At 55.9% G+C, this 21,617-nt stretch overlaps 2 protein-coding genes across 8 annotated transcripts in view; one reads left to right on the top strand and one right to left on the bottom strand.

The window, feature by feature from the left end:
• The window catches only part of SMARCD3 (SWI/SNF related, matrix associated, actin dependent regulator of chromatin, subfamily d, member 3), a 30,131-nt gene extending 20,915 nt beyond the window's left edge, over nt 1-9,216 (top strand). For 3 of the 7 annotated variants that reach the window (XM_019424810.2, XM_019424811.2, XM_019424809.2), the window contains 12 exons: nt 2,898-3,109; nt 4,848-4,890; nt 5,744-5,866; nt 5,987-6,125; nt 6,287-6,456; nt 6,629-6,730; nt 6,958-7,119; nt 7,820-7,917; nt 8,064-8,199; nt 8,477-8,599; nt 8,719-8,820; nt 9,021-9,216. In XM_019424810.2, the coding sequence (XP_019280355.2) occupies nt 2,898-3,109; nt 4,848-4,890; nt 5,744-5,866; nt 5,987-6,125; nt 6,287-6,456; nt 6,629-6,730; nt 6,958-7,119; nt 7,820-7,917; nt 8,064-8,199; nt 8,477-8,599; nt 8,719-8,820; nt 9,021-9,074 (1,464 nt within the window). In that variant the 3' untranslated portion in view covers nt 9,075-9,216. Of the gene's footprint in view, nt 1-2,263; nt 2,595-2,897; nt 3,110-4,847; nt 4,891-5,743; nt 5,867-5,986; nt 6,146-6,286; nt 6,457-6,628; nt 6,731-6,957; nt 7,120-7,819; nt 7,918-8,063; nt 8,200-8,476; nt 8,600-8,718; nt 8,821-9,020 lie in introns of those variants that run through there. The other 4 variants (XM_019424813.2, XM_019424812.2, XM_019424814.2 and 1 more) reach the window with 4 other exon arrangements.
• Nucleotides 7,381-15,130, bottom strand: CHPF2 (chondroitin polymerizing factor 2). The gene is made up of 6 exons (XM_019424808.2): nt 13,288-15,130; nt 12,289-12,853; nt 11,514-11,696; nt 8,980-10,809; nt 8,471-8,620; nt 7,381-8,218 (listed from the first exon to the last, which is right to left on the bottom strand). The coding sequence occupies exons 1-4, from the start codon at nt 13,572-13,574 to the stop codon at nt 9,502-9,504; spliced, it is 2,343 nt and encodes a 780-aa protein (XP_019280353.2). The 5' UTR covers nt 13,575-15,130; the 3' UTR covers nt 7,381-8,218; nt 8,471-8,620; nt 8,980-9,501.
• Nucleotides 15,131-21,617: the final 6,487 nt, after the last annotated feature.

Raw genomic sequence — 21,617 nt, 5'->3', positions numbered from 1 at the left:
AGGGTGAGCGAGCTGGCTCGGGCTGAATGGAGGGATGATCGGGAGGGGCCGGGAGGGGGCTCCCGCTCTCCCACCCCTCCGGCAGGGGCGCCGCGGCCCCGCGGCCCAGCCCCGGGACTGTGCCGGCGCCCTGGCACTCGAACACGTCGTCAGGCGGCGGGCCGGGGATGGGTGCCCGGGCGGGGACGGGAGGCGTTTGCATGGGTCCTTGTCAGGGGCTGGGGGTGGGACTTGGGGACTGTCCCCCCCCCCCAAGTGGGGGGGGGGGTTCCCCTCCATACCAGACGTGTTGTCTTCGGTTCTCTGCCTGGTGGGCCCAGGTGTTCCCCTGCCCCCCCCCCGGGTGGGGGTGGGGGACATGGCATCGGGTAGGCTGGGTTGTCTGCCCATCCGTTGGGACAGTGTCTCTCTGTGTCTCCGAGAGCAAGGAGCAGGTGACCCTGGAGGCACCGTGAGCGGGAAGCTCTCTAGCTGAACAACCTCTGCATCCTGGCAGGAGGGCTCTGGGGCTTTGCTGGTTGGCCTCTGCCCACGGGGGTCAGAGAGAGACCCTCTCTAGGGACAGACCCCAAGTTAAGGGGTCTGAGGACCCCCTTGGCAGACTCAGCCACCAGAAGCTCATGTCCTTAATGCCTCAAAGGTGTGAAGGAAGGGCTGGAGTCAGGGATGTGAGGCCTAGAGACCAAAGGGGCGGGCCAGCACGGTCCTGCCACCAGCCGACTTGGAAGGCACACAGGGAACCTGAGGGAGCCCAGGGTGACCTGAGGGATGGGACCTCAGGCTGAGGCAGCAGGAGCCAGGTTGGGAGCCATGTGGAGGGCGGTGGAATGGGAGAGGCAGGGGCTGTAAGACTTGGGATGGCTACCGGGGTTGGGTTGGAGTTGGGTACAGAGGAGTCAGTCAGGTTGCCTATGGCCAAATTTGGTTGTGACCCGAAAGAAGGCACATTCTCAGTGAGGAAGGCCAGAGTCCCTAGGGTCTTGGCCCTTTGTTGGGTGGCCCTGGTAGCTAGTGCAGCCCTCTGGGGGCTCTGGAAGTTTCCCTCTCAGGGCCTCTTCAGCAGATCAGCAAGTATCGCTGGCCTTGAAGAATGGGAGAGCAGCTGATTGGGTGAAGGGGGTTTCGCTGGGGCCGCCTGTCCTCCAGTCCCAGAGATCCCTGGGGCAACTTCCCAGGGGGGCCTGTGTCTCTCAGCTGAGTGCCAGTCCAGTCTTGCTGCTTGGGGGAGTCCCTTTAAAAAAGGCCCATCCAGGAGAGAGAGGGGATATACATGTGGATTTTTTTATTTGGCCAACTTAGAGCTTCAGTTCTTGGGTGGCTGTGAGTCCCTCTGCTCCACTCCCTGTAGTCCATCTATGCTGGTGGGGCTGGGCCTAGGCTCCATTCTGGGCCACCCACTCTGGAGATATGAGTGACAGGGTCAGGTGGGGTGGGGGAGGCAGACACATGGACAGGCAGTTTGCACTGTGGGAGAGACGGACAGGGACAGCTGGCTGGCCGGGCGTTAGGGTTAGACACGGAGAGGGCACGGCGCAGGGCAAGAGGGACAGAAGGGAGAGTTGGCAGTTAGAAGGAATTCACCCAGCTCCGGCCTAGGTCTCCTCCTTGTGCCTGGAGGCGGGGGGAGGGGGGGCATCTGCACTCCAGGGGGCAAAGTGCGTGGCAAGTAAATGGTCCGCATCCCTAGTTCCCTCGTCTTCCTGCTCGCTTGGTCCCCATCATGCCCACCCGCCATTTGACAGCCCCTCTGGCCTTCCCCAATCCCTCTTCTGGAATCGGGACAAGTGGGATTTAAAAAGTCTGTAAAACACTTCACTTAATGAACTTGGATCTCATCTACATCCCATCTGAGGTGGCAGGGGAATACACCTGCCTCATCTTGGCTCTCCGTGGCTTCCTTGGAGCCCTGACCCCTTCCTACCTCACTGGGGAAGGGGGAGAAGCAGAGGTGTTCTATAGGATGGAAACATCTCTGGTAATCCAGGCGGACAGGAAGGGGGAGATGGGTGTAAGAGGAAATGCCAGTGCCTTTGAGCTATCCAAGCCCTCTGGGCAGCCCACCTCCAGCCCAGCTGCCTCCTGTCCTCTCCTAGAATCCTGGCAGGGTGTGACCTCACTGCCTCCGGTGGCCTCCAGCCTCCACCTTGGGAGCAAATTATGGGGGGTGGGGGTGGGGGTGGGCTAAGCCTTCCAAGCCCCTGGGTGTGGAGGCTTGGAACCAGCCAAAGGGGGTGTGGGTTGGGGCTGAGGGGCCAAAAGCAGGGGCCCAGAGGGAAGAGCTGGCTTCGATGGGGAGGGCGAGTGCGAGGCAGGACAGCCCAGGGGGTGGACGAGAAGCAGAGTGGAAAGGGGGGCCAGAGGTCCCAGCAGGGAGCCGGGCCTCGAACCCAAACGAGGCTGCGGAGAGCGAGCCGCCCCGGCCCCCCGCGGGACACGGCAGTTCAGCGCCGCCTTTGCCGGGAGGAGCTGCGTGACCTTGGCTAGGTCGCTTTTCTCCTTGAGCCACGGTTGCCTCATCCGTCAAGTGGGGATGGAAGGACCCCCCTCAGTCTGTCTTGCAGAGGAGCGCGTGGATGTGAACATCCGCTGAAAAGGTTGAGAGGCGCCATTAATATTCATTTTCGCGGCACCTTCCGCAAATCCGAGGCTGGCGATGCCCGGTGCCGTTGCCTGGCTTCAGTTAGCTTCCTGCAGCGAGACGCAAAGCCCCCTCCGCCGAGCCGCGCGGTGGCGGCGCCCCTGCCCCTCCCACCCCTCGCTCACGCTGGCGGCATCAGGGTCACCGGCCGGGGGGCTCGGGGTGGGAGAGACGCGGCTCACCGCGCCTGGAACCGGGGCCCTGGTCCGAGCGGCGGGCGCCCGTTTCTGCTTCACCTCCGTCCCCACCCCACCCCCAGCGCCCCGGGATGCCGTCTGGAGCCCGGATGCCCCACCAGGGGGCGCCCATGGGCCCCCCGGGCTCCCCGTACATGGGCAGCCCCGCCGTGCGACCCGGCCTGGCCCCCGCGGGCATGGAGCCCGCCCGCAAGCGAGCAGCGCCCCCGCCCGGCCAGAGCCAGGCCCAGAGCCAGGGCCAGCCGGTGCCCACCGCCCCCGCGCGGAGCCGCAGGTGAGTGGGGCCCAGCGCGGAGGGGGCGGGCCACGGGACCCCGGGGACGGGGTGGGTGAGGCGCGAGGCTGGAAGGAGTGAGGAAGAACGGGCAGCGAGGGACGGGCCGTCCTCGGTGGGATGCCCTCTGGGGAGGTGGGCTGAGGGGGCACCGGTCTGGTTCCTTTGTGTGCCCACCGCAGGCGCGGAGGCCGCGGCCGTCGCGCCCTCCGCCGTGTCACCTGCTCGGTCCCTCTCTCCACCCCTCGTCCCCAGGTTCTGGGAGATGCTTCTGTCTCCGGGGTGGGGGTGGGGCTGGCGGCAGGACTGAGGGCTGAGCTTCAGGGACTGTGTTCCTCCAAGTGTGGCTGTCCAGGGCACCTTCCTCAGTCCCCCGGCTGGACTGCTTAAAAAGCCCCGCTCCAGATACTGTGAATGCGACTCTCTGGCCAGGGGGGTGGAGCCTGGGGATTTGTCCTGTGGGTGGGTGGTCTTCCCCCGGTCCTGCTCTCAGGTGATTCTTAGGGCCTCAGAGGCTAAAGAGCTGCCCCGATCCGCCCGCCGTCTGGACCAGGTCTACCTCTTCATCGCCAGGGGCCAGCCCATTTCCCCGTCTGAGCCAGCTGGTGTCACCCCAAAAGCCCCTGCTGGTGTCTGGCAAGAGAGATGCCCCTCTGGGTTTCACTATTTAACCAAACACACATGCTTCCCTTTGCACACCAGATGGAGTCCTATAAAAGGAGTAATACGGATCTTACCTCATTATTAAATATTTTTTACACATCAAGGAGAATTCACCATTTATAGGAATCCCGTGATGAATTCTTTTGCAACGTGAATCATGCTCTTACACAGTACGCGCGTTCCTGGTTTGTCTTGTATGAACGGAGAATTTCACGTAGACCGTTTCTTCAAAACAAATCAGACCTTTTGTGATAGGTGCTTACCTGGCCTTAGAAGAGGTTTTTGGACAGGAGGAGGCAGCGATGAACAAACACCACGCAAGGGCGGTACGGGGCCGTCCTCCGGGCTGAGTTCTAATCTCAACTCGCCAAGGATTTCCTGGGGTGCTCTTGGGAATCAGAAGCAGCTAGCGGGTCAGGAAGAGTCCGTGTCCCCGCTGCCACCCCAGGTTCAGCCCGCAGTCGCACCCCACAAGAGAGCACTCTCTCTCTCCGGATCCCTATGGGGCTGTTTCTGGAGCCTGTTGGCAGGTGATCCAAGGGCATGAGCACTCCCTGCCCGTCAAGCCCCTTCCAAGCCCAGGGTGCCAGGGGTACAAGTCCCCCCCCCCCCCAGCTCAGCCTTCACCTCCTGTTTCAGGGATGCGGGAGCGTGTCGGGGGTCCCCTCCCTCCGAGCTCAGGCCACCTTGGACTGTGCACCCCTGCTTCACAGAAAGGGAAAGTCCTCAGAATCCCTCCTCCCTCTCCTCTGTCCTCCCCCTCTCTAGCTTTTCTCAAACACTTTTGCAGCTGCCCCACCCCCACCCCTCCTAAGTCTAAATTTCTCTGGCCTGCGGGTGTGGTGGGGTGGAAAGGGGCTCCCGGGCTAGAGAAGGGACGGGACCGCGTCTGCTCCCCGCAAGAGGACTTAGCGCCATGCCAGACCCACTGCCGTCGCCCCTTGGGCGGGCGGACAAGCGGGCTGTGGGAACCCCAGCTAGGCGGGTGGAGATGTCGGGATAATTTAGCAGGTGGCCTCGTTACTCCCAGATCTGTCGCCATGGTAACCTGGTTTTTTCTTTAAAAAATGTACAGTGCCAAGAGGAGGAAGATGGCTGACAAAATCCTCCCTCAAAGGGTGAGTGCCTTTCACAGCAGCCCCCAGCCCACCCCCCCCACCCCCCCGCCCGTTGCTGCTCTGCCTCCTCTCCCCCCACCGCCCCCCTCCCCACCCTGGGCCGCTTCCCCTCCCCCCTCAGGAGCAGAGCTGCAGCGGCCCAGTCACTTCCACTGTTTGTTTAAAAAGCTCATTAAGAAGTGGGGCTCCCTGGCCAGAGGGAGGGGGTGGGGCGGAGGGAAGGGGCGGAGCCATGGGGGGAGTGGGGGGGGCAGCGTCCTGGGCCCCGGGTCGCAGTGGACTGAATTCCAGCGGGTCCCTGGACATAAAGGTGTGGGACAAAGAGGGCACAAGAGCTAGGGGACCAAAGGCTGGCAGAGGAGTGGAGGGAGCGGAAGCATCAGAAGTGAACCCAAGCCAAGCTAGGTGGGGGGGGGGGTTATGGTTGAGACGCCAGGTGGAGTGACAAGGTGAGGCACCAGGGCAGAGGCAAGCAGCCACGTCCTCTGTCCCAAGGACCCCAGGGTTCTAGCCACTTTGCAGACACCCAAGGAAGGCCCAGAGGCCACGTGACAAGGGAAAGGATGAGGAGGTGAGGCCCTAGTGGCTGGGCTCCGTGGCCGCTCTGGCCTCCCCTAGTGAAGAAATGCAGGGACCTCTCTAGAGGGAGAAGCCGTTTTTTATGCTTAGATGTCCAGGTCCTTTCTGCTGGATGTGCAGTCCCGGGGAGAGGTCCCCGTTTGCACTCTCAGAGTTCCGTGCCCTGAGCCTGGCCAGCTCTCCTCGACGCTCTTTGCTCTTCGTACCCTGGGACCGCGTGACAAGCACGGTCAGCCTCCAAGGTTGGCTGAGCCCCTCGCTCCTTCTCTTGCAGATCCGGGAGCTGGTCCCCGAGTCCCAGGCTTATATGGACCTCCTGGCATTTGAGAGGAAACTAGATCAAACCATCATGCGGAAGCGGGTGGACATCCAAGAGGCTCTGAAGAGGCCGATGAAGGTGTCTTGATTTGGGGGCAGGAAGAGGGCTTTAGGCCCTGTTGTAAGAACGGAGAGCGGGACTGCCCCGGGAGTGGGAACACGCGGCGTTTGCTCTGTACTACACTCTTTATTTCTACAGCAAAAGCGGAAGCTGCGTCTTTATATCTCCAATACGTTTAACCCTGCGAAGCCCGATGCTGAAGATTCCGACGGCAGCATCGCCTCCTGGGAGCTGCGGGTGGAGGGGAAGCTCCTGGATGACGTACGTCCTGGCCCAGGTCTCTCCAGGTGTCCTGGGGTGGGTATGGGGCCGAGCTGAGGACAGCACGAGCTGTGGGCACTATGGGTTAGGGAGTCAGCCCTGGCCAGGGGCGGGTGGCCTAAAGAGCCATTCTGGGGGCAGAGGCCCGCTTCTAACCATGCCGCCCTACCCGACCAGCCCCACCCGCTCCCAACGCCTCCTGCCCCCACAGTCCCTGTCCTGCCCCCACGGTCCCTGTTCCTCTCCCACAGCCCAGCAAGCAGAAGCGGAAGTTCTCTTCCTTCTTCAAGAGTTTGGTCATTGAGCTGGACAAAGACCTTTATGGCCCTGACAACCACCTAGTTGAGGTAAGACCCAGACCTCTTTTGCCCTGGAACTGCCACCTTTCCACAGACAACGGTCTCACCGGCCGCACAGATGTGGGCCACGGACCACCCTGGAACCCCTGGCCCCCCCAGCCCAGATGGGCCTGAGAGGTGACCCAGCTCTCCCCCCTCTCCCCTCCTCCGCCCCGGGCAGTGGCATCGCACACCCACGACCCAGGAGACGGACGGCTTCCAGGTGAAGAGGCCGGGGGACCTGAGCGTACGATGCACACTGCTTCTCATGCTGGACTACCAGGTCTGTGCCCCCACCCCACCCCCCCGGCCATGAGGCCCTCGGGCCCCCCACGCCCTTTGAATTCGGAGCGTTCCCTGGGAGACCCCGTTCTCTTCCTTGCCTCACCTTCTCCAGAAACATCCTTCCTAGGGCCCAATCACCACGTCCCCGCCGGCCCCAGGCTGCCTGGCCTTGAGCTTTTTCCACTCCCTCTCTCTCATTTAATTTTCATGGCCATCTTTTCTCAGCCTCCCCAATTCAAACTGGATCCCCGCTTGGCCCGGCTGCTGGGGTTGCACACACAGAGCCGCTCCGCCATCGTGCAGGCCCTGTGGCAGTATGTGAAAACCAACAGGCTGCAGGACTCACATGACAAGGAATACATCAATGGGGACAAATATTTCCAGCAGGTACCCTCTCTCCTGACCCCAGGGGTGTGGGGAGCAGGCAGAGGCACCAGTAGGGGAAGTGCCTTTACTAAGGCAACGCCCACACACACTTCTAGATTTAGCCAAGCCAGGAACGTTAAGAGGCCAACAGTTTGGGGAACATGATAGTCTTGGCACTTGGAGTTAGGAGCCCTGGGTTCTAGTCCCGGATCCAGGCTCTACCAAAGTAGAGATTATTGTTAATAATACTTTTTGAATAAACACAGCAGATAAACTCGAGGAGCAAAGTAACAGTTGGTGTTTATTGAGCACTCGCCATGTGCCAGGCATGCTCGCGGGCACTTAACGTGGATCACATTTGGTCCTCAGAGCCGCCCTGGCAGACAGGTACCATGACCATACCCACTTTAGAGATGAAGACACCGAGGCCCCCGAATTTAGGGGACGGGCTCAAGCTTGCACTGTTCATGGGAAGAGGCAGGATTTGCACCACGGCCCCCGGCCCAGGGCCCATGCTTCCAACCACCGCACGGCCCCCACCCACCTCTGTGTCCGCACTCCACCCCCCCAGACACCTTAGTCCCGGCCCCAGGAGAGCAGTTAGACTGGCTCATGGCGTCACCTTCCCAGAATGGAAGGCTCTAGGACTGCAGTTCTGCTCTTTTCAAGCAGACGAGAGTGGTGTCTCTCTCTCTCTCTCTCCCTCTCTCTCCTACTTCAGATTTTTGATTGCCCCCGGCTGAAGTTTTCGGAGATTCCCCAGCGCCTCACAGCTCTGCTGTTGCCCCCTGACCCAATTGTCATCAACCACGTCATCAGGTGAGGCCCCAGCTTGCTCCTCAGCCCAGGGAGTCATTCCCGTTCTGCCCTCCCTCTCCCCACCCCCGCCCCCCACCAGTCTGCCCCTGGGGCCCCTGGCCTCTGTGGCAGCAGCAGGGACACCAAGGCCTGGACTTCCCTGGCAGCGTGGACCCGTCGGACCAGAAGAAGACGGCGTGCTATGACATTGATGTGGAGGTGGAGGAGCCCCTGAAGGGACAGATGAGCAGCTTCCTTCTGTCCACGGCCAACCAGCAGGAGATCAGCGCTCTGGACAGTAAGGTGGGGCCCGAGCCCAGAGCTGGAGTGGGACATTAACCCAGAAATGACAAAATACAGACAACAGACGAGAGCATAGGCCCACGGAGAGATGGGGAGGGGGGCACGTGGCCCTCCCCTCGCTACTCGGAGCTCTGCCCATCCCCCATCCTCTGGGGCTGCAGAGGCGTCAGGGACCTGAGGGACTGTCCTTCAAAGGGACGCAGCAAATCCCTCCCCCCCTTCCCGCCTCCCCCACATCCCCATGGCCAGGTGAAAGCATCTGTCTTTCTACCTGCAGATCCATGAGACGATTGAGTCCATAAACCAGCTCAAGATCCAGAGGGACTTCATGCTAAGCTTCTCCAGAGACCCCAAAGGCTACATCCAAGACCTGCTCCGCTCCCAGAGCCGGGACCTCAAGGTGAAGGGGACTCAGGGAGCACTGGATGGAAGACAAGCATATTGGGAAGACAATAAATGTTGTCACACGCGGGCCGGAGGGGGTCCGGGCTCAGGGCTGACCCCGTCGCTTCCTCCCAGGTGATGACGGATGTGGCAGGCAACCCTGAGGAGGAGCGCCGGGCTGAGTTTTACCACCAGCCCTGGTCCCAGGAAGCCGTCAGCCGCTATTTCTACTGCAAGGTGTGGAGGGGCCCGTGTCCCTCAGGCCTCCCCCTCTCACTGCAAGAGAAGTCCCGCTTCTCAGCCACTTCTACCAACCCCCTCACCACAGAGGAGCCCTCCCTGCTCCCAGAGGCTCTTCCAGGGTGGCTGGGTGGCTGGGACTGTCCTGTCACTCACCAGCAACAGCGTAACCTGCCAGTACTCTTATTTCTCTAAAGATCCAGCAGCGCCGGCAGGAGCTGGAGCAGTCGCTGGTCGTGCGCACCACCTAGGAGCCCCTGCGGAGGAGCACCAGGAGCACCACCGAGGGCCTGAGGGCCTCCGGGCCGGGCCTGCCCCGCCCCCGGGCTCTGCCATCGCCCCTCTGACGCCTTCCGGGTGAGGCAGGGGAATGATTAAAGCTCATGCATCTGAGAGCAGCCTCGTGTGTCATTGGCAACCGGGGAGGAAGGACAAGGGGGAAGGCGGCGGGTCCCTCTGGGAAGCCTCCCTACCCCCTCCCTCAGATTCTCCTCCTGACTCCCATTTCCCCTAGACCTAAAAACAGTTTGGCAGAAGACACTTTTAATAACGTTTTCTTATTAAAAAAAAAAAAAAAATACAGCAACAAGCTCTCCATCTGTCCGTCCATCTTGCCTTGCCCTTCCCGGGGCTGCGGCAGAGAGGGGAACTCCACGGAGGGGCCGGGCCCGGGGCGCGCTAGGTGCTGTTGGCCTGCTCCTGCTCGAACAGAGCCATGGCGAGCTGGGCGCGGCCCCCCAGCCCCTCCAGGTTGCTGAGGCGGCAGCGGTGATAGAGCTCCTCGCTGAGCCGGGGGCTGCAGTCTCGCAGGGAGAACTTCTGCACCAGCCCTGGCTCCACGGCCCGGAAGAGGTGGAGCCCTGAGAACCGGAGGAAAACATCCATCACCTCCAGCCCCTCCAGGGCTTCCTCCTCTTCCTGGCCTGCCAGCTCCCCGGCCAGGCGGGCTCGGGCCGCCAGGTAGTCGGCGTTGTAGAAGCAACCCTCCGCGGAAGCCTGCCGGTCAAACCTGCCTCCCACGGGAGCCCCCCGGGAAGGGTCGGCACCGGGAGGGGACGGGGGGTCGGGGCCAGCCCCCGGGGGCCCCGCGGGAGATCTCTGTGGTGCCAGGGCAGGGTTGAACTCCTGGAAATGCACTGGGAAGAAGGCCTGCCAGCCGGAGATAGCATTCATGCGGCAGCGGTTGAGGACTTCGGGCCCCGGCCTGGTCCACACGGTGGTGAGGAAGAAAAGCGTGTCCACGGGGTGCTTCTTAGAGACCACGTCCATGAGCCGCACCTGGGAAGGGGCCTCCGCGCGCACGGCGAGCCAGGCCAGCCTCGTCCCGGGGTGCCGCCGCTCTAACTCGGCCGCCGCGGCCTTCACCCCGAGAAATGGGTCCGGGGCCCCCCGGCCACCGTCCCGAGGTCCGTAGACCAGCAACAGGGTGAGCAGCGCGTGCTCTCTCGGCTCCAGAACACTGGCTGCAAAGGCCTCGAGGAAAGCGAGGGCGGCGGCGGCTTCGGCCACCGGGAGTGGCAGCACCAGCTGCACGCGGGTGGCCTCGGTGACGTAGGGCATGGGCAGGATTTCCACCCGGCTCAGGGGCCGCAGCAGGCTGACCCTGCGGGCCAGGGCCCGCCGGTGCCCGCGCTGCGTCACGGCCTCCAGCAGCAGGTCCAGGGTGTACTCCATGCCCCGCGCCGGGTCGAAGCGCCGGTACCCGTTGAGCAGCCGCTGCTTCTGGAAGCGCAGGCGGGGCTGATAGCGCCGATTCAGCTGCTCCAGGGCCGTCTCCACGGCGTCACCCACGTCCGCCCGGCTCGCCCCCTGCAGCGGGCACTTGGGGGACCCATCTGCGCAGGAGAAGGTATGCTGCTCCGTGAAGTAGTCCCAGCCCAGCACCTCAAATCGAGAGTGTGGGGTGAAAGGGGCCGGGAGCCCGATGGGCCAGCTCAGCCCTGCCTCGCCCTCAGGGGTCAGCACGGTCAGGTTCTGGATCTGAGCCTAGGGTGGGAGGGATGCACAGTTAGTGCCCTCTAGGTCGTCAGGACCCGACCAGGCTCCAGCGTCCTGGCTTCAGAGCTCTGTCCTGACTCTGTCAACACTTAGTGAGGTGCCCCCTTGGCTAATCGCTCAATTCCTCGTTCTTTCCGTCCTTGTCTGTGAAACGCAGAAAGCACAGGGATCATAACACACCTTACACAGCTGCCGTGAGAAGGAAGCGGTGGGAAATGTGCTTTTGCAGAGATTAAAGCTCGCAGCCTTTCTCTCCAGGCCCAGGTCCTCTTCGTAATGGAACCTTGGCTTTCACCTGTATGCCACCTCTGACACCCCCCACTCCCCACGATCAACTGGAGGGTTCTGCCACATCTACCCTTGGGCTTTTGAAGGACAGTGCTAGAGATTTAGGGCTTCCTGGGCTTCCGCTCCTCCGGTGGAGAGGCACGACTGGAGAGGAGCTGAAGTGATCGTGTCTAAGTGCTATACTGAGCCCTGCTCCTCATAGTTCTCCTGCAAACACTTTTAACCACATCCAAGTCGAGCCAGGGGCTTATCTCACGAGTGACCTGGGTCCCCGAGCGTCCTTTCTCTTTGGAGTTGTTTCACGCTTCCACCCCGCCAGCCTCCCCTCTCACTCAGCTGCCCGCTCACTGTGACCCTGGACGCCTGAAGCCCCCCCTGACCTCCAGCCGTGGGCCCGGGCTCACCTGCAGTTGCTCTATTTCGCTGTACGCCCGCTCCAGCTCCAGAGCGCTGAAGCGTTTATGGAGCCTGTACATGAGGGTTCCCTCGGAGACAGGGTGCACTGCGAAGGCACTCAGGAAAGCCGAGCTCCCCTCCTTCTCGGGGTCCCTATTTTTGGCCAGCTCAAAGGAACGATACTGCTGCCCCTAAAGGGACCAATCAGACCAATCAGTGCCACACACGGAGGGCTGCCCGTCCCAACCACGCTTAACCGAACTCAGCATTCGTGCTTTTTACCGCCGCCATCACGACGGAGGAGAGCAGGAGCTCATTCCGGTGTTCCCTGAAACTTGGCCTTAGTCTTGCTACTGGATTCGGGAAAAAAGAATGTTAGGTAGGCAATTAAAGAAGGACCCCACTGCTTCCAGGGAACGAAAGGCATGAGCCAGCAAGGACTCCCACTACTCTGGTTTACTGTACTCCCCGTGACAGTGGCCATCTCTAGGACATTCCCAGATCGTTTACGACTGTGCATGTGTCAGAGGAGGGGGCGAAGGGCGGGGGGGTGGGCGGGCGATGGGAGGAGCTGGCGAGCAGGGGCACCTTTCTACCTTGTTCAGAGGGTCCCCGGCAAGATGCCACTTTTGACGGCTCCGGGGTTCTAGCCAGGGTCGGCGGCTAGGAAGGACAAAACCCCAAGGTGCTGCTGGGAAGGAGCCGGCCGCAGCCACCCCGGAGACCAATCGCTCAGCCACTACCAACTGTCAGGGGCCAAGATGGACTCGAAAGGGCTGTCACCTGGTGCTGCGAGACACAGCCGATGCCTAGAGAGTCGATGAGGCAGCGGCCGAGCCACTCATCAGGACGGGCACTGAGAATGTCTCCTCGGCAGCCATCCAGATGTGGCCGCAATCGGAGCAGGAGACTCCGTGACAACAGGTAGCCAAAGCCCCCATGGCAGTACCGAGCCTGCTCGCCGGCGCCGATAAACTCCTCCGCTCGGCCCAAGTACAGGTCTTGGTTGATGCTGAGGTGGCCAGCAAGGGCTGCCAGGCGGGGGGCCTGGACATACGTGTCATCCTGCATGATGAAGAACCAGTCGTAGTCGGCCCCAAAGTGTGTGTGAAGGTGGCGCAGGGTCTCTGACATGAGCCAGGCCGGCCGTTCGTCCCCGTGAGATACCACCTGCATGCCCGCAGGAGTCCGGGCCCCCCGCTGCCCCGTGAAGTACAATAATCGAGGGAAGTGGTGGGCCACCGTGCGGTTGACGGCCACAGCCAGAGTGGACAGGGTGGCCCGGGAAGTCAGGACAGCCACCAGCAACCGCTCCCGAGAGCCCAGCTCCGTCTGGATGTACCGAGTCCTGCGGAGGGACCAGCATGCCAGGGGTCAACTCCTTATATCTTTAGGAGCCCAGTCTGCCCAGCATACACATCCCTCTAGAAATGAGCGGGTTGGGGTTGAGAAAAGAGAAGAGAGACACCTCCTCACTAATATTAATGAGCTACTACAGTGAGCGTCCGCTGACACTGGAATTCATTTGGGGACGGGTCTAAGGATGGATTAGATGGCTAGACGTGATTCCTGCCCCGTTTAAAAAACATCCAACACTAACTTAACACCAATGAGTGAGACCTCCTTAGACCTGAGAAGGGAAAAACAGAAACACATTGTGATGGGTAATAAGGCAAAGAATTGCTCTGGGAGCCTAACAGTGATTACCAGCGAAGGCAGAGACAAGGACTTAGAGCAGCACTCAAGTGGGGTCTGGGGGCTACGCACACACATAGCTCTCACCTGAGCACCTTCTTGTAGGGCTTGTTGGGATCCCTGTAGTAAGGGACAATCCGGGGTTTGAAGTCTTCATCACTTTGGTCGAGTCCAGTTCTGGAGTCTGGATTATGTGGCACTCCTGGTTCCCCCACGGCCTCTACACAGGGATCTTCTCCCTCACCCTGGATCCAGGAAACCCGCAAGAGGCTCAGGCTGCACCCCAGAGACAGCCCAAGGATGAGGGGCAGCGCTGGTCGCAGCAGAGCCAACAGGGAACTCAGGCGCATGGTGGCAGGCCCTGCCACGTGCATGCCCCGGAGGGGACCTCCTCAAGGATCAATCAGTAGGTTGATGGGTGTCAGGCCAGTAGTAGGCCTATGGTTTTATCCAGGAAGCCTGGGGTCAATGAGGTCAACGACACAGCAAGGTTGCCAGGCCTGCTGCCAGGCCCAGCATCCCCAGGAAGCATATGCCTGGGCTTCAGTCCTCAAGGTGCCAGATTTAACCCTTCGTCTAAATGGTAGTAGGTATTAGGGTCGATTTCACCCACTAATGTGCTTATGGTCTGTCTTCCAGAATGACGAGGAAACAAAACTCAATCCTGCCAAATCTAACCCAGAAAGAAGGACTACACGCATCTGTAGACTGGATCTAAGTGAAGACAGCAGAGGCGAGTAAAGAAGGGGCTGGGGCCAAGGGCATGCTCCGTCAAAATAACAGCCCCAACTCCAAGAGCCTGCGTCGGTAGGCCTTTGTCAAAGGGCCCCTGGCTGGGGGCACGTTGCTCACTCAATGTACCAAAGGGGGTGCCGACTAGCTATTGAAGGCGAGCCCAAGGGAAGGGTTAAGGGCCTCTCCCTACCCTACTCCTGAGTGTTAGGGAAACACACAGCTAGAGTAACCCCTCCTCCCAGTTGGGAGTGGTCAGGAGCCACTGGCATGGTGCACAGTTCTGCCCACCCAAGTGAGGTGGACAGATACGGTGAATCAGCACCGAGAGCCTCTCAGAGGAGCACAATGGCTGATGGAGCCATTTTGCAGGGCATCCTTCTCTGAATCCCAGCTGCTGAGAAGCTGGTGCTGCCCACCTTCCTCTGTGAAGAGACGACGAGCAAACGACGGTGACTCTGGCTGTGTAAGAGCAATTCGGTGTCTGGTTTTACCAGGGCCCCAGGGCCCCAAGCCAAACCAAAGTGAGGAGACGAGAAGCTAGAGACAACACACGGCTCCTGCAAAAGCAAACGGAGGCTCGGCTGGCTTGGGAAGTGACCTTTGCCAAGGACCAGACCCCCTGCTCTATCTGCTTCTAAGCGATCAGAGACCAACTCCAGTCCTGGAAAGAAGGCCCAAAGCGAGTTTTAGCTGTTAGTCTCAAAACAGAAATAAAACCGGCTGCGTCACGGAACTGTCGAGGAGGGGCTGGGGGACTCGGCTGGGTTTGTTCCGGCGGAGGCAATGCAGGTTCGCGGCTGGGACGGGAGGGCAAAGACCCCGTTACCAGGCCCGTCGGCGGGACAAGGCCCTGCCTGCGCCAGCGGACGAAGGACAGCAGGCACACCCCGAGACCCGCCGGGGGAGGCCCTGCAGCAGGGCCGGGGGGGAGGCGGCGGACCGGTAAAGGCGGCCCAGGTGTGGTCCACGCGGCCAGGACCGTCCTGGGGGGAGCAGGGACGAGGGCGCGGGAGTGGGACCTGCTCCTGTCCTCGGAAGCGGCGCCCCTGTGGCCCCCGCAGGGGGAAGGGCGGGGAAGGGGGAACAAACCCCAGTGCCCAACCGAGGCGCCGGCTCCGCCGCTGCAGCCGCTGCCACCTCACAGCCCGGCCCGCGCCTTCCTCTTCCGCTCGCCGTCAGTCCCGGTCTCTATGGTGACCGCATCCGGTCGCTCGCTCCGCCTCCGCCGTCTCGGTGGTCTCCCCGCCCCACTCCTCGCAGTGCGCAGCCGCGGTGCGGGTGACGTGTCCGCCCGGCCAGGCACCCGCCCCCAAGAGTGAGCGCGCGTTCCACGGACGCCGATACGAGTGGCCTGGAAGGTGCCCCACGTCTTCAACCTCCACTGTTACCTGCCTTGGGGGAAAAAAATGCCCTCCTCCTCCTCCATGGGCGCGCCCCTGCCTCCTCCTCGACTTCTCCCCGTTATTACAGAAATGTTTGTTGTCTGCCTACTAAGTTGCAGGCCGTCGTTGTAAGTACGGAGTGAACCAGCGGTGGAGAGGTGGGCGTGGTCCCTGCCCTCAGGGAGCTGAGAGTTGTGGGAGACAGACGTGAAACACACACTGTCGTACCGAAAATAGGCGCTTCGGTAGAAATCTCAACGTGGCACAGGTACCATTGCAGAAAGTAGAGCCCAGTGGAAAAGCCTGACAAAAGGAATTAAATTAGACTGGGAGTTCGGGAACGCTGAGATCCAAAGAGTCAGTGTGTTACCCAGACAAAAAGTGGAGAGTTTTCTGGGCAAAGAGCAGAGCGCACAGGCGCTGAAAGACGAAAGCTAGTACCGTAGAGAAGAACTGGGGAGGCCAGCGCCAGGGGAGGCCGGAGGGCAGGCAAGGCCTTCAAAGGCCCACCGCGGGTTCCCAAACAGGATGGAGCATTTCTAATAGGCAATTTGCAGGTGGACGGGGACAATCTTGTCATATGGTTTGGCGGGGGGGTGGGGTGGGGGGGGTGGGGTGGGTGGGTATTGGGGAGCCAAGAATGCTAGGTATCCCAGGGGCACCTGGGTGGCTCAGTTGGTTGAATCTCCGACTTGGGCTCAGGTCATGATCTCAGGGCTCCTGAGTTCGAGCCCCACATGCGGCTCTGTGCTGACAGCTCAGAGCTTGGAGTCTGCTTCAGATTCTGTGTCTTCCTCTCTTTCTGCCCCTCCCCTGCTCACTCTCTTTCTCAAAAATAAATAAAAACTTTAAAAATTAAAAAAAAAGAGTGCTAGATATGCTGCACGTTGTAGGACAGTGTCATGCATGACTCATCTGTCCCACACAGCTTTCAAATGTCCTTCTAAAGATTCATGTAAGTGGGAAAAAAAAAAAAAGGTTATAATTAATCCTTGAGCCTGTGTTTTATATATAGAAACAAAGTGATTTTGCAGGGTTGTAACGTGCTGAATTTTCAAGCAATGTAACTATCACGTAAATAGAAGCTAGTACTTTGTTTCATTCAGGAATTTACTAAGAGTTACTATTTTGGAGGGGCGCCTGGGTGGTTCAGTTCCTTAAGCATCCGACTTCAGCTCAGGTCCTGAGCTCCAGGCTGGTCAGTTTGAGCTCGGCGTTGGGCTCTGTGCTGACAGCTCAGAGCCTGGAGCCTGCTTCCGATTTTGTGTCTCCCTCTGTCTGCCCCTCCCCCCCCTCTCAAAAATAAATAAAACATTAAAAAATGTTTTTAAAAAGTTACAGTTTTGGAGGACTATATCACAGTGACATCACTCATGGTGTTCTGTCTGCATTTGTACTGTCACATTCAAGGTGATCCTATGTACAGGTACAAATATATGACTATGTTTTCTAGCATACTGAAATAACAATTATTGGAAAGGATTTCCTTTTCTTTCTTCCGTTATGGTGAAGCACCTGGGCGGCTCAGTCAGTTTAGCGTCGGACTCTTGGTTTCGGCTCAGGTCATGATCTCTGTTTTATGGGTTCGAACCCCTCATCAGGCTCTGTGCTGACAGTGAGCAGCCTGCTTGAGATTCTCTCTCCCCCTCTGTCTCTCTGTCCCTCTCACATACACACTGTCTCTTTCCCTTCCTCTCAACATAAATAAATAAAAACTTAAAAAAAAAGGTTTGCTGTTAAAAGGCAACATTGGGGCTGGTAGAGTTAAGGACCACCATTCTAGGAAATACATAAGATAGAAGTTACCAGCATTTGTTATCCTTTACTGTTTTCAGTTTTCTCCTCAATTAGTCTGCAATTTGATCTCCCCTGAACAACTGGCACTTAATAGGTGGTAAGTGAATGATTTGTTAGAATGGACTCTGGGAAGCAGAGTAGGGATGCTCACCTTGAAGCTGGAAGATACAGATTCCAGACCAGTGTTGTCCAACAGAAATATAATGTGAACCGTATGTGTATTTTTAAATTTTCTAGCAGTCACATTTTTTTAAAAAACAAAAAGAAGTGACATTAATTTTAATAGTATATATTATTAAATAGATCAAAATATTATTTCAACCTGTAATCAATATAACAAATTGAGATATTTTACATTTTTTTCACATGCAATCTTTCTTGTTTTATTTTTAATTCCACTATAACTAACATTTATTGTTATATGAGTCTCAGGTGTGCAAAATAGTGATTTAACAATTGTATACATTACTCAGTACTCATTATAAGTGTACTCTTAATCTCCATCACCTATTTCACTCACCCCTGCACCCCTCTCCCCTCTGAATACCATCAGTTTGTTCTCTGTAGTTGAGTCTGTTTTTTGTTTGTCTCTTTTTTTTCTTTGATCATTTGTTTCTCAAATTCCACACAAGTGAAATCATATGCTATGCTGTGTCTTTCTCTGACTTACTTGCTTCAGTTAACATTATACCCTCTAGCTCCATCCATGTTGTTGCAAATGGCAAGATTTCATTCTTTTAAAAAATTTTTTTTAATGTTTATTTATTTTTGAGACAGAGACAGACAGAGAGTAAATGGGGGAGGGTCAGAGAGAGGGAGACACAGAATCGGAAGCAGGCTCCAGGCTCTGAGCTGTCAGCACAGAGCCCGACGCGGGGCTCGCACTCATGAACCGAGAGATCATGACCTGAGCCGAAGTCGGAGGCTCAACCGACTGAACCACCCAGGCGCCCCAAGATTTCATTCTTTTTATGGCTGAGTAATATTCCACTGTGTGTGTGTGTGTGTGTGTGTGTGTGTGTGTGTGTGTGTGTGTACATATCACATTTTCTTTACCCATCCATTTATCAATGGGTACTTGGCATTGCTTCCATAACTTGGCTATTGTAAATAATGTTGCAGTAAACATAGAGGTGCATGTATCTTTTCAAATTAGGATTTTAATTTTCCTTAGGTAAATACCCAGTAGTGGAATTATTAAATCATATGGTAATTCTATTTCTAATGTTTTGAGGAACCTCCATACTGTTTTCCAGAGTGGCTGCACCAGTTTGCATTGCCATCAGCAGTGCATGAGGATCCCTTTTTCTCCACATCCTCACCAACATTTGTTGTTTTTTATCCTTTTGATTTTAGGCATTCTGACAAATGGGAGGTGATATCGCATTGTGGTTTTGATTTGAATTTCCCTGATGATTAGCGATGTTAAGCATCTTTTCATGTGTCCGCTGGCCATTTTCTTTGCGAAAATATCTGCTCGTGTCTTCTGCCCGTTTTTAAAATTGGATTTGGGTTTTTTTTTGGTGTTGAGTTTTGTAAGTTCTTTATATATTTTGGATACTAACCCCTTATTGGATATATCATTTACAAATATCTTCTCTCATTCGGTGGGTTGTCTTTTGTTTTGTTTATGGTTTCCTTTGCTGTGCAGAATCTTTTTATTTTGGTATAGTCTCAATTGTTTAGTTTTGCTTTTTATTTCTCTTGCTGAAAGAGACCTATCTAGAGAAATGTTTCTGTGGCTAATGTCAAAGAGATTACTGCCTATGTTTTCTTCTAGGAATTTTATGGTTTCAGGTCTTACATTTAGGTCTTTAACCCATTTTGAGTTTATTTTTGTGTATAGTTTAAGAAAGTGGTCCTTCTCCTCCCCCTCCTCCTCCTCCTCCTTTTTTTATGTAGCTTTCCACTTTTCCCAACACCATTTGTTGGAGACAGTCTTTTCCCCACTGCATATCCTTGCCTCCTTTGTATCCACGCATGCTCTTTGAAATTAATGATCATTTTCCACTTATAGAACATCTCAATCCGGACTAGCCACATTTCAAGTGCTCCATAGCTACATGTGGCTACTGTCTAACACATTGAACAACATAGTTCCAGACCCTTCTCAGTTACTAAGTTTCTAGGTAGTTCTGGATGAGATATTTCGTTCCTTGGGTCTCAGTTTCTTCATAGTTTATTTTTTAATTTTTTAAAGCAGGCTCTACACCCAATATGGAGTTTGAACTCATGACCTCAAGATCAAGAGTTGCACATTCCATAAACAGAGCCAGCACGTACCCCTCTTTCTTCATATTTTAGAGAGAGTCTGACCAAATGTTTTTGCTTCCAGCACTGACCTTCTGTGATATTTCATACTTGGCAGTTCTTCTTTTCTCCTCTCTACCCACATCTCTCTCTGACTCTCCCTCCCATTTTCCCAGTTTCCCCCCACCCATCCCCAGGTCTGTTCCCTGAAAGAGATCCAGCCCTTCCATGGGAATGGCAGAACTCCTCCTAAGTGGCCAATAATTTTTCTAAGCCACTCTTGCTGTGCCGGGGGAGACTCTGCCCAGCAACTGTTGATAATGGGGAATCATGGATGTGATTGGTTGCTATGCAGGTGGCTTCAGAGAAGTAGCTAGTTTGTCTTTCTCTGGCCAGCCCAAGCCATTTTACAAAGCTGAATTTCTGGGACCAGAAGATTCCAGCCTTAAATCCTGGTACTGTCTCCTACCAGCAGTGTTGTTTTATTAACAGCTCTGTGCTTTCATTTCTAATCTGCAAAATGGTAATAATACCCACCTCAGAATTTATTGGGGGGGATTAAATGGGATAGCATAGATGTAAGAGCATAATAAATGTTAGTTCTCTGTAACCTGTAACCTGCTTGTAAACACGTGTTTTAATGAGGCTGGGAGAGGGAGGCATATGGTCAACAGTGCTCCCAGGAGGCTAGGTGCTTGGATGAGTGATTTTATATGATCCACAACCATATATAAGTTCTTTGCTTCATAAAGAAAGGCTTTGCAATCAGTTAACTATTGTCTATATTCTTTACCTAAAACAATGTTCTCGCCCATAGTAGGTGTTTAATATTTGTTAAATATATTAAATAAATATCTAGTGCATACTTAAGTAAGGATTCTACTAGTAGCAGAGTTCAGCTAGCAGAACTCCAGCTAAGTAATAATTAGCCAATTAACAAAAATTAAACTCTAATCTAACAACTGTATGAAGTAAGTACTATCATCATTCCTATTTTACAGAGGAGGGTGTATTTTGCCCAAGGTCACACACTGTAAATGATAGAGGAGAGGTCTGAATGAAGGCAGTCTGCCCCAGAATTCATGGTCTTAGTTATGCTATGTCAAGTGAGCCCCACCTACATACTCGAACAGCATGCATAAGTCACTTCTTTTATGGCACTTATCACCTGAATGTCATGGTCTGTTTACTCTTTAAATATTTTTTAAACGTATATTTATTTTGAGAGAGAGAGAGCGATAGAGCTCGTGCACCAGGGAGGGGCAGAGGGAGAGAATCCTAAGCAGGCTATGTGCTGACAACACAGAGCCAGACATGTGGCTCAATCTCACAAACTACGAGACCATGACCTCAGCCAAAATCAAGAGCTCAACGCTTAACCAACTGAGCCACCGAGGCACCCATTTACTCTTTAAATGTTCCTTCTTAATCGTGAGCTCCCTGAGGTCAGGGAATAACTTGTTTCCATTGCAACTCCAGCATCTAGCTCTGAGCCTAACACCCAGTGGGCACTTAATTGGTGGAGGGTCTTGTAGAAAAAGCTATGCTCAAAGGCATGAAGGTATGAAATGGCAAGGCTTACTTGAAATACAAGTAGATTCTACTGAAGCATCAAGTTTGAAGAGGAAAACTAGTTCTCTGGAGAGAGGAGTGAGTTTTTGTTTTTGTTTCTTACCTCGGGTAGGGCAATTTGGAGAATATGCTCGAAAGGAGTGAAAGCTTCATTTTGCCTCCCTCCAGCTGTGTCACTGATGGTGAAGCACCGCTGATCAGAAGCCTGGAGAAGTAACAGGGTCAGTCACAAAGGGCCTCCCTTGTATTTGAGGCTACAAATTTGGGGGTTACAATGTAGGTGAGAAGTCTGAGGGATTTTAAACAGTAAGACTCAAAAGAAAACTAACGGGCAAGGTTACATGTCTAACCAATGATACCGCTGAACTCAGGAAATGGGTCTTTTTTTTTTTTTTTTTTTTTAAACTTCAGAGCTCTTACCACCGGACTTACACGGCTTTGATGGGAATCTAACAATTCTAGAGAGTGTAGGCTAAGCGGCCAACGTTCAGGAAGAACGTTCGGCACCTTCTAAAAGTTTGGCTAACACTAGACCAGCCTCTAAGGTGTCAGTTCCATAAAACGAGGACGCCTTTCTTTCAGGGATTTCTGTTCTTCGCATCATCTTCGTAGTGATGCGCCTCCTATTCGGGCCGCCTCTTCCCAGCCGCTTCACTCTTCCTCCTTCTCCCTCCACCTCCC

This window comes from Panthera pardus, unplaced genomic scaffold (genome assembly GCF_024362965.1).
Source record: "Panthera pardus isolate Hobbes unplaced genomic scaffold, ASM2436296v1 HiC_scaffold_9, whole genome shotgun sequence".
NCBI classification, from domain to species: domain Eukaryota; kingdom Metazoa; phylum Chordata; class Mammalia; order Carnivora; family Felidae; genus Panthera; species Panthera pardus.
This window is presented reverse-complemented; position numbering and strand designations above follow the sequence as displayed.

What these genes read in the sequence shown, in the direction of transcription:
- CHPF2 (XM_019424808.2), bottom strand. Translation starts at nt 13,574, where the DNA reads ATGCACGTGGCAGGGCCTGCCACCATGCGCCTGAGTTCCCTGTTGGCT. An exon ending in GCTGTGTCTCGCAGCACCAG is followed by an intron (nt 11,697 to 12,288) that starts GTGACAGCCCTT and finishes TGGTCCCTTTAG; the next exon opens with GGGCAGCAGTATCGTTCCTT. An exon ending in GCGAAATAGAGCAACTGCAG is followed by an intron (nt 10,810 to 11,513) that starts GTGAGCCCGGGC and finishes CTCCCACCCTAG; the next exon opens with GCTCAGATCCAGAACCTGAC.